The 16,732-nt window shown below is 46.1% G+C and overlaps 1 protein-coding gene across 2 annotated transcripts in view; it reads right to left on the reverse strand.

The window, feature by feature from the left end:
- Nucleotides 1–730: 730 nt before the first annotated feature.
- Nucleotides 731–16,732, reverse strand: part of MBD5 (methyl-CpG binding domain protein 5) — a 153,182-nt gene continuing 137,180 nt past the window's right edge. For both annotated transcript variants that reach the window (XM_064718208.1, XM_064718209.1), the window contains 4 exons: nt 15,272–16,432; nt 10,865–10,938; nt 5,440–5,515; nt 731–2,497 (listed from right to left, as the gene is read on the reverse strand). In XM_064718208.1, the coding sequence (XP_064574278.1) occupies nt 2,426–2,497; nt 5,440–5,515; nt 10,865–10,938; nt 15,272–16,432 (1,383 nt within the window). In that variant the 3' untranslated portion in view covers nt 731–2,425. The remainder of the gene's footprint in view (nt 2,498–5,439; nt 5,516–10,864; nt 10,939–15,271; nt 16,433–16,732) is intronic.

Below are 16,732 nucleotides of genomic sequence, written 5' to 3' on the forward strand. Positions count from 1 at the left end.
ATCCTGGGAATCCCGGGATCCTGCGCTGCCCTGGGCACACAGGGGAGGGAAGGAGCCCATCCGGGATCTGAGATCCTGGGAATCCTGAGACCTGGGATCGGGGATCCTGCGCTGCCCTGGGCACACAGGGAGGGAAGGAGCCCCATCCTGGTTTGAGATCCTGGGATCTGGAATCCTGAGATCCTGGGAATCCGGGTCCTGGGAATCCGGATCCTGCGCTGCCCTGGGCACACAGGGGAGGGAAGGAGCCCCATCCGGGATCCTGAGATCCTGGGAATCCCGGATCCTGCGCTGCCCTGGCACACGGGAGGGAGGAGCCCATCCTGGGATCCTGAGATCCTGGGAATCCTGAGATCCTGGGAATCCCGGATCCTGCGCTGCCCTGGGCACACCGGGGAGGGAAGGAGCCCCATCCTGGGATCCTGAGATCCTGGGAATCCCGGGAATCCTGAGATCCTGCGCTGCCCTGGGCACACAGGGGAGGGAAGGAGCCCCATCCTGGGAATCCTGAGATCCTGGGAATCCTGGGATCCTGGGGATCCTGAGATCCTGGGAATCCCGGGATCCTGGGAATCCTGAGATCCTGGGAATCCCGGGATCCTGCGCTGCCCTGGGCACACAGGGGAGGGAAGGAGCCCCATCCTGGGATCCTGAGATCCTGGGAATCCCGGGATCCTGCGCTGCCCTGGGCACACCGGGGAGGGAAAGAGCCCCATCCTGGGATCCTGGGGATCCTGAGATCCTGGGAATCCGGGGATCCTGGGAATCCCGGGATCCTGCGCTGCCCTGGGCACACAGGGGAGGGAAGGAGCCCCATCCTGGGAATCCCGGGAATCCCGGGATCCTGACCGCTGCCGGTGCTCGGGCAGCGCGCACACGGAGCTCTGAGGTAAGAGCGCTGCTCCCGCCCCGGCGGGCTGGGAATGCGGCTGCGATTCTCTGGGGAAGCCTCGGCACCGGCGGCACCGGCCGTGTGAAAAAGAAAAATGAAATCAAATGGAAAGAATGTTGTGCTACACTTCCGTTCGTTAATTTTATAATGGCTCATAGCTTTAGACTTTTAAATCTGTAGTGTATTAATTTTTTTTTTTTCTACATATGTTTCACATTTCTCACTTAATATAACATAAATAATTTGGTTAATAGATTTAACCTGCGCATTTCAGCCACATTAATATATATAAGAATCTGTTAATGGTATAAATAATTCTTTTTAAATAAAATAAATCTGATATGTTACATAATACTGATAAAAATTACTGCTGCTAATAGTTTTGTAAGCCACCCTTAACTTTTTTCCTGCTTTAATACTGCGAGATGGATCCTGGGATTGCTTTTCCCACCTTTCATCCTGCTGCCAAACCGAAGGTAACCACCAGCAATCAATCCTGATCACTGCTGAAAGCAGGGCCTCTGCCCCTTCCGAGGAAACACCGTGTTAATGACGTTAGATAATCAAAGCTAATTAATCTAGGGGGTGGTTGGGGGGGCTCAACGTTAGGGGGGATCGACTCTTTAGTTCCTCAGGTGGCTCTGAAACTTCTCCTACAGAAATGGCTGACTAAAATAGTCCCTCTACTCTTTTTTTTTTTTTTTTTGTGATTTCTCATCAAATCTACAGCGTTCTACGTTCAAAGCTAAGTAAATAAAAACGCAACCGAGGGGTTGCAGCCTTGGAATTGTTAAATCAGAGCTGGGATCCCACATCCCGCTGGGAATCTGCGAGGCTGCGCTCTCCTAAAGGCCTCAACTGGAGTCCAGCACTTCCAGGCAAGGTTCGTTCCAAACAGACAGAGCAATGAACACTCAGTGGCGTGAAGTGGATGTCATAATTAAGGTATTACATAATCATGCCTTCTCTCTGCTGTTAAATACAAAAACAGCATCTTTTACATTATCATATAAAAGCATTTAGGCTGTATTTTTATTTATCACTTTACACTGGTAGTCTCTTGTATGTGTACTCAATAGAAACCAAAGAATTTTGTACACTATTTTTTGTACAATAAAAGATAAAGTGTGCATTAGGTACGCTTGTACATGACAATATTGTACAATATTTACAGTTCAGATATCACCATGAAATTCTGTATTATCTATATACACAATGAAAATTTCTCAGAAACATTTGGACTATTTCTTATAATCACAATTTTTTTTTAGTATTATAGAAAAAAAAAAAAAAAAATTTCAGTAATCATCTGACATTGTTACTGCAACCTTTCACGATTTCTGATTGGCTTATCCAGCAACCTCTATCCCTCCTGAGCACCCCAAATGTGGAACCACTGCTCCTCGTGGTGCCCTGCGGTGGCAGCGAGCTCCCAGAAACACTGACAGAGCCAGCCGGGATCAATACCTACAGACACACTCATGTGCACGCTCACTGCGATAAGGACTGGACCAGTAACAAAGACATTCAATGTTATCTAGAGATCTTCCTCCTCTTGAGCTTTGGAGGCTTCACTTGTCTGTCTCCCTGCGGGATTTGGTGGACCTGGAAATGAGGACATGCACAGGTCAGCAAAGGAAGCGGTCAGAGGATCCAGGGTTGCGGGAGGGAATGGCAGGAACCAGCCCTGGGCATTTCAGAGTGACACAGAATAAAGGGACATCAACAGCTCTGAGAGAGGAAAAGGCTGATTCCATAACTGCATCCCAAACCCTGGGGAGAGGCAGCAGCTGCGGGGGCTGGGGAACAACCCCTAATCGGGGACTGGAACCCCCAAAATCGGGGACTGAAACCCCAAATCAGGGACTGAAACACCAAAATCAGGGACTGAAACACCAAAATCGGGGACTGAAACCCCCAAATCAGGGACTGAAACCCCAAATCAGGGACTGAAACCCCCAAATCAGGGACTGAAACCCCCAAATCAAGGACTGAAACCCCCAAAATCAGGGACTGAAACCCCAAAATCAGGGACTGAAATCCCCAAAATCAGGGACTAAAACCTCCAAATCAAAGATTGAAACCCTCTAACTGGGGACTGAAATCACCAAATCAGGGACTGAAACCCCCAAATCAGGGACTGAAACCCCCAAAATCAGGGACTGAAACCCCAAAATCAAGGACTGAAACCCCCTAATCGGGGACTGAAATCCCCAAATCAAGGACTGAAACCCCAAAATCAGGGACTGAAACCCCCTAATTGGAGACTGAAACTCCAAAATCAAGGACTGAAACCCCCAAAATCAGGGACTGAAACCCCAAATCAGGGACTGAAACCCCCAAAATCAGGGACTGAAACCCCAAAATCAGGGACTGAAACCCCCAAATCAGGGAGTGAAACCCCAAATCAGGGACTGAAAACCCCAAAATCAGGGACTGAAACCCCAAATCAGGGACTGAAACCCCAAAATCAGGCACTGAAATCCCCAAATCAGGGACTGAAACCCCCAAAATCAGAGACTGAAACCCCAAATCAGGGACTGAAACCCCAAATCAGGGACTGAGACCCCAAATCAGGGACTGAAACCCCAAATCAGGGACTGAAACCCCCTAATTGGAGACTGAAACTCCCAAATCAAGGACTGAAACCTTCTAACTGGGGACTGAAATCCCCAAATCAGGGACTGAAACCCCAAATCAGGGACTGAAACCCCCAAATCAGGGACTGAAACCCCCAAATCAGGGACTGAAACCCCAAAATCAGGGACTGAAACCCCCAAAATCAGGGACTGAAACCCCCAAATCAAGGACTGAAAACTTCCTGATTGGGGACTGATCCCAAACTGCAATAATGGCACACTTAGTGACAAACCTTCACACATTTTAGTGAGCAGAGTGATAAAAGGTGGGGAGAAAATGGTGAGAAAATGCTGGAAATGGGAAATTGGGAAGCCCAGCTCAGGGCTGTTATTAAGGAATGAGGGATGTCCAGAAATTCTGTGTTTAAAAGGAAACATTCAATTCCCAGCTATGGTTGGATTGAGAGCCCAAGTCTGGCATTGCTGGCTGCTCAGGGAGCAGCAGCAGGAGGTATATATATTAAAGAATTATTATATAGAATATAATTATTAAAAAATTTAATAATTTTTTAAGTATTTCCTGTTGGGTGCCCAGAGCAGGCAGCTTTTGATATTCCTGGAGTTATGGGTGGGAAAAGGTGGCAGCAGGATGGGCCAGCCCCAACACCCATCCCAAATTTATTTATTACAGACCAACAACTCCTGCTCTCCTTGTCCTTCCAAAGGAGGGAAACACAACAATGATGCTTTAAATCAAATCTCAGTTTGCTAAATTCAGTTTTAACAAAAGATCTGGTTGAGTTCTTACTTAAAAGATCCTCAATAATTTTTTAAATATTTCTTGTTGGGTGCCCAGAGCAGGCAGCTTTTGATATTCCTGGATTTATGGGTGGGAAGAGGTGGCAGCAGGATGGGTCAGCCCCAACACCCATCCCAAATTTATTTATTACAGATCAAAAATCACCTCCTGCTCTCCTTGTCCTTCCAAAGGAGGGAAACACAACAACGTTATTTTAAATCAAAGCTCTAATCTCAGTTTGTTAAATTCAGTTTTAAGAAAATTTGCTTGTGTTCTTACTTAAAAGCTACTCAATAATTTTTTAAATATTTCTTGTTGGGTCTGAAGTCAGCTCTAAGCCTTCAGTTCTTCAAATATATACATAAATATTTTTCCTTTTTGTACTCCAGAAGCTCCAAAAGTGTTACTGTAAATTCCAAGCCTGCACATCTTCAGTCCTGAGCACTGAGTACCAGCAAAAAACCTTTTTTCCCCTGTGTTCAAACATTTTATAATTAATAATTTGAGTAATTAATGACCAAATAGAAGGTGTGGGAGGTTACATGTGCTGTGATAGATTTACTTTTTATTTTTAGGTGGGCTGCAATGAAATTACAGCCATGTTCTAGAAATATAAATGAGGATACTTTATAAACCAAACTTGTTATTGGAAAGATACAATAATTGTAATTAGTGTGGAAAAACCACTCTTGGGTATATTAGGAATATTCTTTTTTTTTTTTGAACTTACCTTTCATGACAATATCTTTCATTTCTCATGGGGAAATTTGAATTCCAAGAGTTTTGCACTCAAAAGAAAGGTGCTTTCAAATGTGGTTTCACTGCCCTGCTACTGCAGCTGAGAAGGAAATGAGTTTGATTTGGTGGCAGCAGCCAGAGGAGCCCCTGGAACAGGAACTCATCCCAGCATTATCAGGCTGGATGTGTAAATCTCTTTTGTCAAAAGCAATAAAATTTGCAACGCACCTAAAATCCTACAACTTTTCCCATTTTTCAGAACCATCAGATCTCTGTGAAGTTTTTAATGCAGGGGAAATATTGAAAATTCCTCGTTATTCCAGAAAATAAACCCAGGATTTGTTAGAAAGCCACGCAAAGCAAGCCCCCCTCCAATGGACACACATGCAGAAAGATGGAAAAGGAGAATATCCCAAGGAAAAGGAACTTACATTCCCAGACATTTTGTCTAGTTCACTCATGGCCTCGTGTATAGCAGCTTCTAAATGGTTATTTAGCTTTCCACTCCTGGGGAGAAAAGATGAAAGGCATCAGTAACTCTTAGGGACAGGAATAAAATGTGAGAAAAGTGAAAAACCAACGCAGGAATTCACTGGGGATGTGCTGACCCAGGCTGGGAGCACCAGGAGCGAGGTCAGAGCTGTACCAACATTGTGGAAAGGAAAAGTTTGTGCTGGGATTACACAAGAAAAGTGAAATACCCTTCCAGCTTTCAATGAACTGCATTAATTATCTCAAATATCCCATTTCACCCCACTGAGGGAGAGCTGGGGGGACGTTTCCTCCCTCCAGCCCCAATTGCCCCAGGTCGGGGGGCAGCCCCAGGCCCATCTCATTGCACAGGGACCATCCCGTGGGGTCTCCTTGCTCCTGAAGGAATTTCCCACTGGGACACGGGGACAGGTCCTGATGGAGAGGAGGAAACGGGAGGAGGAGGTGGAGGATGAGCAGGGGATGGCACGGACAGGTCAGGAAGTTTTCATTGTTATCTTTCAGCCTTCTGTCTGGATCCTTTCTGTATTCTTTAGCACAGTTTAGGATAGCGTTCTGTTATATTCTATAGTATTATATTATACTATATAATATTATAGTATTATAGTATTATAATATTAATTATATAGTATATAGTATAGTATACTATAGTATACTATATATAGTATACTATATATATAGTATACTATAGTATTATATATATATTATATACTATACTATACTATATAATATATTATATATATTATATATATAATATAATACTATATTATATACTATATATATATTATATACTATAATTAAATATTATAATACTATACTATACTATATATATATATATAGTATAGTATTATAATATTTAATTATAGTATTAAATATATATAAGTATATAGTATTATAGTATTATAAAATAATAAACACGGAGTCAGATTCACCATTCCTCCCTGCCATGGGGCACCCCACAAGCACAGCAGGGCTGAGGAAGCTGAGCCATGGCCTCACACACTCCTTTAACAGGGAGAGACAGAATTCCCTCTCCCTGGACCTTTCCTGGGGAAAGCAGGGAGACAGCTCAGAGAGAGAAAACAATTCTTATCTCTGTTTGCTGCTGCTGTCGTTTGGCACATGGGGAATGTGTTATGGAGGTTGTTTACCAACAGGGATTTGTTAACTGGACTCTGGTGATGGTTGCTCAGATTGATGGACCAATTAAATCAAAGCTGTGTCACGAGTTTTTCTTTAGTATTAGTAGTATATATATATATATATATATATATATTAGTGTAGTATATTATATATTAGTGTATATATATATATATGTAGTATATTATATATAGTATATATATATATATATTAGTATATATATATATTAGTGTAGTATATAGTGTAATACAGTATAGCTTAATAAAACAATTGTTCAGCCTTCTAAATCACAGAGTCAAAGCTCAATATTCCCATTTTGGGGTCAATAATGGCCTGGGGAGCAAAGCAGGGACGTGGCTCCAGCAGGAAAGGAAGGGCTGAGATGGAGCTGAGACACAAAGAATTCATGGAATCATCAATTCCATGAACTGTTGTGGAATGTGAACATTCACTTCAAGGGCCTGGAGACCAATCCTGCTCTGCTGACCCAACCCTGGGCCTGTGTGATGAGCACTCAATTGAATACACAATTGTATTCAACACTAAATGTTTAAAAACCTGGATAAAAACCCAATAGTACATCACAAACCAGAAAGAAACCCATGAACTTTGCCAGATAAATCCACAGCAGGAATGGGGAAACCAGGAAATGTCCAGCAAAGGACTCAAACTAGGAAGTAAGCAGAAATATGGAGAAAAACCTCTGTAAAGCAGCAGTTTGTGTCAGCTTTAAGCACCTTAAATCTGCTCCTGCTGTCCTTGAGTCACTGATTTCACTTCAGGGACATGAATAAATAACTGGGAAGTCACCAGAAGCCCTCCTGAGCTCCCTTAACATCCAGGAAGGTATTTTGGGGATGATTGGACAAAACAGCCACCACCACTGTCTCAGTGGTATAGAAGTTCCTTCTCTTTGGCCCCGTGGGATGCAGAAATAAAAGCAAAGCTCACCCCTCAGAGGAGGAAGAGAGGGAGTTATTCAATCCCTTTCAGCCTGAGGTCATTCAGGGCTGAGTTTAAATTCCCACAGGTTTAGGAATGTATTTTCCCTAGGACAGAAAACGAGCACCATCACAGAACAAACCCAATCACAGCACAGTTCCTACTCTGTCATCCTTCTAAAGATGTCCAGAGCGTTTTTTTCCCCCAAAATTCAATAATTTCCCTCTTTTTGCCCATCCTGATGCTTCACGCCCCAATATTTGCTGCTTACAGATTTTCTGTGCTGGTGTTTGTCACTAAAGGTGAAAGTTGGATAAAGCCCAGCAGCTGGCCCAGGTGTGAGCCAGAGCTCAGCCACAAATCCTGCAGCCCTTCCCAGCAATGGGATAAATGGGATTCTCAGAACAACCCTGAGAAGGAAGGAGGCCAGGTGTGGTATAAAGTGTGGTTTGGGCAGGAGAATTTTGACTTTTTAAAATGCATAAGGGGTGACTTTTGCCGCTGGAGCTCAGGAACGCCACCAGAAGCTCCCACATGGGGATGTTTCACAGAGATGCACTGGGAACAACTCAGATTCCAAAAACCATGAGGAATGCCAATGAGTGAACCCCTCAGCTGGGCTGAGCTGCCCCAGGAGGGCCCAGGGAAGGGAATGGGTGGGATTTGGTGGGGAGGCCACAAATCCTGCAGCCCTTCCCAGCAGTGGGATAAAGGGGATTCTCAGAACAACCCTGGAGAAGGAAGGAGGCCAAGTCTTGTTGAAAGTGTGGTTTGGGCAGGATAATTTGATGGGATGACATTTCTGCTGCTGGAGCTCAGGAACGCCACCAGAAGCTCCCACATGGGGATATTTCACAGAGGTGCACTGGGAACACCTCAGATTCCAAAAAAACCATGAGGAATGCCAAGGGATGAAGGCCCAGGGAAGGGAATGGGTGGGATTTGGTGGGGAGGCCACAAATCCTGCAGCCCTGCTCAGCAATGGGATAAAGGGGATTTCTCAGAACAACTCTGGGGAAGGAAGGAGGCCAGGTTTAGTTAGAAAGTGTGGTTTGGGCAGGATAATTTGATGGGATGACATTTCTGCTGCTGGAGCTCAGGAACGCCACCAGAAGCTCCCACAGGGATATTCCACATAGATGCACTGGGAACAACTCAGATTCCAAAAAACCATGAGGAATGCCAATGAGTGAACCCCTCAGCTGGGCTGAGCTGCCCCAGGAGGGCACAGGGAAGGGAATGAGTGGGATGTGGTGGGGAGGTCACAAATCCTGCAGCCCTTCCCAGCAGTGGGATAAATGGGATTTCTCAGAACAACTCTGAGGAAGGAAGGAGGCCAGGTGTGGGTATAAAATGTGGTTTGGGCAGGAGAATTTTGATGGGATGAGTTTTTGGGTACTGGAGCTCAGGAACGCCACCAGAAGCTCCCACAGGGGGATATTTCACAGAGATGCACTGGGAACACCTCAGATTCCAAAAAAACATGAGGAATGCCAAGGGATGAAGGCCCAGGAGGGCCTGGGGAAGGGAATGAGTGGGATGTGGTGGGGAGGTCACAAATCCTGCAGCCCTTCCCAGCAGTGGGATAAATGGGATTTCTCAGAACAACCCTGGGGAAGGAAGGAGGTCAGGTCTTGTTGGAAAGTGTGGTTTGGGCAGGACAATTCTGATGGGATGAGCTTTTGGGTGCTGGAGCTCAGGAACGCCACCAGAAGCTCCCACATGGGGATGTTCCACAGAGATGCACTGGGAACACCTCAGATTCCAAAAAAACCATGAGGAATGCCAAGGGATGAAGGCCCAGGAGGGCCCAGGGAAGGGAATGGGTGGGATTTGGTGGGGAGGCCACAAATCCTGCAGCCCTGCTCAGCAATGGGATAAAGGGGATTTCTAGAATAAGCCTGGGGAAGGAAGAAGGCCAGGTGTGGGTATAAAATGTGGTTTGGGCAGGATAATTTGATGGGATGACATTTCTGCTGCTGGAGCTCAGGAACGCCACCAGAAGCTCCCACATGGGGATATTCCACAGAGATGCACTGGGAACACCTCAGATTCCAAAAAAACATGAGGAATGCCAAGGGATGAAGGCCCAGGGAAGGGAATGGGTGGGATTTGGTGGGGAGGCCACAAATCCTGCAGCCCTTCCCAGCAATGGGATAAAGGGGATTCTCAGAACAACCCTGGGGAAGAAAGGAGGCCAGGTGTGGGTATAAAATGTGGTTTGGGCAGGATAATTTTGATGGGATGAGTTTTTGGGTACTGGAGCTCAGGAACGCCACCAGAAGCTCCCACATGGGGATATTCCACAGAGGTGCACTGGGAACACCTCAGATTCCAAAAAACCACGAGGAATGCCAAGGGATGAAGGCCCAGGAGGGCACGAGGAAGGGAATGGGTGGGATGTGGTGGGGACGCCACAAATCCTGCAGCCCTTCCCAGCAGTGGGATAAATGGGATTCTCAGAACAACCCTGAGAAGGAAGGAGGCCAGGTGTGGGTATAAAATGTGGTTTGGACAGGAGAATTTTGACTTTTTAAAATGCATAAGGGGTGACTTTTGCTGCTGGAGCTCAGGAACGCCACCAGAAGCTCCCACATGGGGATGTTTCACAGAGGTGCACTGGGAACAACTCAGATTCCAAAAAACCACGAGGAATGCCAAGGGATGACGGCCCAGGGAAGGGAATGGGTGGGATTTGGTGGGGAGGCCACAAATCCTGCAGCCCTTCCCAGCAGTGGGATAGAGGGGATTTCTCAGAACAACCCTGGAGAAGGAAGGAGGCCAGGTCTGGTTAGAAAGTGTGGTTTGGGCAGGATAATTGTGACAGGATGAGTTTTTGGGTGCTGGAGCTCAGGAACGCCACCAGAAGCTCCCACATGGGGATATTCCACAGAGATGCACTGGGAACACCTCAGATTCCAAAAAACCATGAGGAATGCCAAGGGATGATGGCCCAGGGAAGGGAATGGGTGGTATTTGGTGGGGAGGTCACAAATCCTGCAGCCCTTCCCAGCAATGGGATAAATGGGATTTCTCAGAACAACTCTGGGGAAGGAAGGAGGCCAGGTCTGGTTAGAAAGTGTGGTTTGGGCAGGACAATTCTGAGGGGATGACATTTCTGCTGCTGGAGCTCAGGAACGCCACCAGAAGCTCCCACAGGGGGATATTTCACAGAGATGCACTGGGAACACCTCAGATTCCAAAAAACCATGAGGAATGCCAAGGGATGAAGGTCCAGGGAAGGGAACGGGTGGGATTTGGGGGGAAGCAGGATGGACTCACTTCCTGTTCCTTTTCCTGGCGCGGCTGAACGCCTCCAGCCCCTCCGTTAGTGTCTTCAGCTTCTCGGGCTCCACCTGGGCAAGGACGGACACCAAACCCCGTTAGAGGAGCAGCAAATCCCCTTTTCCTGCTCTGCCAGCCCAGGGGCAGCAACAGCCACACCTGGGGCTGCCCACCCCTCCCACACTCATCCATCACTGGGATTTCTCACAGCGGCAACAGAAACACAAATTTGGGACATTTATGGCACAAAACTGAGGAGAATCTTTTAAAGACCTTTCCTGGTGGTGCTGGTGGAGTGTCCCACTCATGGATTTTACACCTGGAATTCTGAGTGCCTGGGAATGATGGTCCCATTGTGTTCCCATCAGCTCCTGGTGAGGAATTCCAGGTCCCTGCTCAACTCATGGCACGGCCAAATCCATCCCCATTCCAGAAGGAAATCCTTCTTTGCCTTCCTAATCCAGGAATCTTCACCAGAGCTGTATTTGTTTGTCTTAAAATCAGTTCTTTTAATTATTTTGTTGGTTTTTTTTTTTTTACTGATCAAGGATGAATTTAATTACTGATCAGGAATTTAAATCTTGAATATTTTAAATTGAAGCAGTTTCAACCACTGTGTGGGCACCACTCAGTCCCAGTGTAAACAATACAAGCAGAAAATTAATCATAACATCTCTGTAATTTCAGCATTTCCATCTCAAAACATGAAGCCACATCTCTCTGTTATTTTGATCTGGCTCACTCATTCCTGCTGGTAAAAACAACAAAATCAGGTATTTAGAATACATCAACCTAAAGAAATGGTTCAGTTCTTGTTTCTTTGCTACATCTTACATGACATTTTACATAAATACAAATGTATTGAGTGTGTGCCTATACACAACCTGGAAATGAAGTGGGAATGCAAATTCCCTCCAAATTCAGCCTTCCAATTCCTAAATAATTTATATTCACCACAGATCTGATGTGTGGACACGACAAGGTGGAGGTAATGAGTGAGCAGTTGCCAAAATCTCTCCAAATAAGGCCCAAATTTACACATTCAGACCAGATTTCCATGTCTTGAAGTCACACCCGTGCTAAAGAAATTGGGAATGTGCTGATCCAGGCACTTCCAGGAGTCATTAATGGGGAAAGCTGCACTGGGTGAGCTGAGATTTCAATTTTCATGAAATAAATTCAATTATGCCACAAATTGTAGCATTTTTCCCTTAAAACCTGCTCACTTTTAATGCAAATATTTCCAATAACTCCTCCCTTCACTGGAGAACACAAATTCAGAAGAAATTGAGAACCTGGGAGCTTTTCTAAGGACAAACATGAGAGAAAAGGAATTATCCCTATCCATGATAGAAATGTGGAACAAACACATAAGGAACAAACTGCCAAGGGCTACCAGGAGAGAAATTGCAAAATTCCATGTAAATAATGTTATCAAGAATTAACATCATGTTTGGGAAACAAAGGACCTCTTAAAGTAACAAAAAATCTTCATTATTGGCATTTTGTGATGGTTATACATTAAAAAACACTTGGGTTTTTTGGGAAGAAATATCAAAATGCTACAAAACAGGGTATGGAAAGCAACTCCAACAGAAATAACAATTAATAATCATCAATATCAACATCAGATCACACACAGATGGGAGGAATCCTCCCTAATTTAACTGCAGCACCAGAAAAGCCCAGTTTAACCACAGCCCAGTTTAACCAGCCCAGTTTAACCAGTCCAGTTTAACCAGCCCAGTTTAACCAGTCCAGTTTAACCAGTCCAGTTTAACCAGCCCAGTTTAACCAGTCCAGTTTAATCAGTCCAGTTTAACCAGCCCAGTTTAACCTGCTCAATTTAACCATTCCAATTTAACCAGCCCAGTTTAGCCAGCCCAGTTTAACCAGCCCAGTTTAACCACAGCCCAGTTTAACCATTCCAGTTTAACCAGCCCAGTTTAACCACAGCCCAGTTTAACCATTCCAGTTTAGCCAGCCCAGTTAAATCAGTCCAGTTTAACCTGCCCAGTTTAACCATTCCAGTTTAACCAGCCCAGTTTAATCATTCCAGTTTAACCATTCCAGTTTAACCAGCCCAGTTTAACCATTCCAGTTTAACCATTCCAGTTTAGCCAGCCCAGTTTAATCACTCCAGTTTAACCAGCCCAGTTTACCCAGCCCAGTTTAACCATTCCAGTTTAACCAGCCCAGTTTAACCAGTCCAGTTTAACCAGCCCAGTTTAACCAGCCCAGTTTAACCAGTCCAGTTTAACCAGCCCAGTTTAACCAGCCCAGTTTAACCAGCCCAGTTTACCCAGCCCAGTTTAACCAGCCCAGTTTAACCAGCCCAGTTTAACCATTCCAGTTTAACCAGCCCAGTTTAACCATTCCAGTTTAACCAGCCCAGTTTAACCCTGGAAAGTCACACTGAGTCAGGATTTGCCCTGGTAAAATTCACCATGAAAATCTCCCACAAAACCTTTGATTGCTCTGGTCCTGTTTAGGTGATGAGTAATAACCAAGGTGGGTAATAATCAAATTAATTGCTTAATGAGCTACAACTCCTCTGGTTTGGGATTACACTCAGGCTTGCTCCTTTGCTTCCCAGAAATTTCTGCTGCTTTTCCTTGGGCTCCTCTAATTTCCAGCAGCCAAAATCCAAGGAAAGGAAGTGCAAAATTCCTCTTTTTCCTGTCTGGATCCCCCAGACAGATCCATTATCCCATTAAATACCTGAATGCCCAAAGTCTTTTAAATGGAAACAAAAAATCAAATTATAATAAACAATCTAAAGAGCAGAGAATGTACAAATCCCAACAGCAAATTAATGTAACACAGGAGGGTCACATTTGGTTACACAAAGACTTTAAAGATGTTTTCAGGAAGCTCCAGAGGAAAAGGAATTTTCCCAAGTGCTGCAGGTCACTCCCACCATGGGCTGGTGAAGAATTCCTGAAGAACATTTGGTTTTCAAGGCGCTTTTTTGTGGCTTCCAAGGTGTTTCTTTGTGGTTTTCCAGGTGATTCCTTCTGGTCTGGTGTGGGTTATTCCCTGTATCCCACCTTCCACCCTCAGCTCCTGCCCTTTGGAATTCACATTTCCACCACATTTCCACTGTTCACCCCACGCTTCTTGATGAAGGAATTCAACACATTTCTTCCATATTTAAATTTAAAATGATTAATTCAAGGTGACCTGATGCCAGAGGTGATCCATGATGTGGGAATTCCTCGTGGACTGGTCTCCACCTTGCTGTGAGCATTCCAAGGATTCCCTGGTTTTGTGTTCAGTATCCGGTAAAATGGGATTTAACACCCCACAATTCCCACAGAAACCCCAGAACGGCAAAGGTTTGCACAGAACCAACAGATTAGGGAGGAAACATGAAATTGCTCAGGAATGCAGGTAAGAAAATTCCCCCTTTACACAAGTAAACCTTTCATTTCCATGAAACATTCACAGAGATTTGGACACACCAATTCTGTTCATCCATCACAGCACACTGGGAATGGGAATGTTGTTCCTGTGCTCCTGACTCAGACAGGGATATTGAACACGGAATTCTTGCAGTTTTGTTTCATCCCTAAAAGTTTGTGATCCTCCAGTTCCTAACCTGATTGTAGTATCTGCTCCTGGCTGAATTTTGGGGAAAGAACACTGGTTTAACCCAATTTCCTCAGTTTTAAGTGATCTGATTTCTTTGTGTCACTGACAAACCCCTATTTCCTTGAATCTCCACTTTCTGCTTATGCATTTTAAAAACTTTTAATATTTATAGGTGGAAGACGTGCAGCATTTTGTAAGAACTACAAAGATAAAACGTTACAGAAGCAGTGGAGACCAGATTTGGGAGAATTTTTCATAATAAAATTACCAATAACTCCTTGATAACTGCATTTCCTGTATATTCCCCAACAAGCACATGATTTGTTAACACAAAAGGAGAATTTTACTATGAAAGACCAAATTGGAACACTTTCCTTATTACTAAATGATGATCAAAACCTTCTTTAGAGCTGGAAATGTGTGTGCATTTCCTGTGAGAAGTGTGTGTCAATCAGCAAGATTTCACTCATTAAGGCTTCCTCAATCTGATGAGGCCACTTCTGCTTTTTGCAGCCTCAGCACTTCCAGGTATTTCTGTATCAGATGCTTTGGGCACAGCCAGGAATTTGTCTGAACACACCACGTAAGTGAGAACCCCTTCTTGTTAACACCAAGAAACCACTTAGCAAAGCCCAAACCTAACCTGTCTCGTGGCCCTGGCAGGAAATGAAGGGGAAATTTCAGCTCTACAAGCTACAGCTAGGAAAAAAAAGCCATTAAAAGAGACAAAATAAAGACAAAATTTTGATTTGTGTGCTGGCGGGGAGGGAGAGAGAGATGTGCATAGAGGCATAAATATACTAAATATACCTTCCCCTCCTCAGCGTTCTGTTGGCATGAATTGTGAACCTCTTCCTCTCTGCCAAGTTTGCCAGGCCAGGAGGTGAGTCCTTTGATCTGGCCCCAGACCAAGTCGCCCACGTTAAACGTCCTGGGCCTGTAGTGGATGAGCTCGTGGGACGAGGGCGACTCGGGGTTCCGCAGCTCCTCCTCGCTGCTGATGCTCTTAGCATCCGAGGGGCTGGGCACGCACCCGTTAATGCTTTTGGCATTAAAATCTCCATTGTAATGGATGTAGTCTTTCACTAAGGAACTCTCCAAGCTATTGGAGGAGCTGGGGGATTGCTCTTCCAGGATCAGGTCTTGTTTGGAAGCGTTGAGCAATTCCCCGAAGGCCCTGTTGGGCTGCGGGCGGTTCCCGTTGATGTGTGCACATCGTTCCACAGTGTTCTCCAGTCTTTCCTTGAAGCTCATCATAGTTCTTTTGTAATTGTTATACCTGAAATTCTCCTCCAGCGCCTTCTCGCTCTGACAGTTCCGCGGCGCCAGCAGGGCCTGGTGCTGCTCCCCCTGCAGCAGCGCCGAGGCGTTGTTGGGCCTCTCGTGGCACGGGCTGCCGTGGACGTGGCCCGAGTGCTGCTCCAGGAACTCCTCGCATTTCCACCTGCCCATCTCCCCCCCGGGGCTCTGCTCCCCTTCCCACTGCTTTTTGGGCGTTTTGTAATACTCGTAGCCGTCCCCCTCGCCGGGGCCGCCCTTGCCGTGCTCGGCCGCGTTCTTGGGGCCCCGCGCGCCGCGGCCGCCCCGGGCGCGCCCCTCGTGCACGGCCCCGCACAGGTTCAGGTTCAGGGGGTCCCCGATGGAGGCTGTGAAGGCACTCATGGCACTCAGGGCGGGGATGGGGCTCGGCTGCGCGGCGCTGGAGCCGGCCGTGGTGATCACCACCGGCACGCCCTTGCTGGCCGCGTCCACCACCGCCTTGTAGATGGCGTCCACCGAGGCGTCGCCCGCGGCGCTGCCGGGGGCGTCCTTGGCCTGCGGGCCCAGGGAGGGGTCAGGTCTCTGCTGCAGCTCGCAGGGGGGCTCCTGGAAGGGAGGAAGGAGAGCGTTGGAGCTCTCGGGAAGCGGCGCCATGCCCATCTGGCTGATCATCCTTTTGTTGAGGACGGCGGCGTCTTCCTGCATCCTCACCTGGGGAAAGGAGAGACAGCGTGGGAATGGATGCTGGAACTCCAGCTGGATTTCAGCAGATAAACTCTGTGCTCATTCACTACAGCACATTTCCTTTTGTTATACACCAGGTACAAACTGAACAAGGTAGAGAGAGAATTAAAAGCCTGTTTAGAGGAAAACAAAGCCACTGTGTCAGGCTTTGTGTCAGCAGGCTCCTGTTCTCTCACAAGCCCTAAACACCAGGGTCAGAATTCCTGATACAGAGACACAGGATGGTTTGGGTGGGAAAGGACCTCAAACCCACCCAGTGCCACCGCC

Source organism: Zonotrichia leucophrys, chromosome 7 (genome assembly GCF_028769735.1).
Source record: "Zonotrichia leucophrys gambelii isolate GWCS_2022_RI chromosome 7, RI_Zleu_2.0, whole genome shotgun sequence".
Classification (NCBI taxonomy): Eukaryota; Metazoa; Chordata; class Aves; order Passeriformes; family Passerellidae; genus Zonotrichia; species Zonotrichia leucophrys.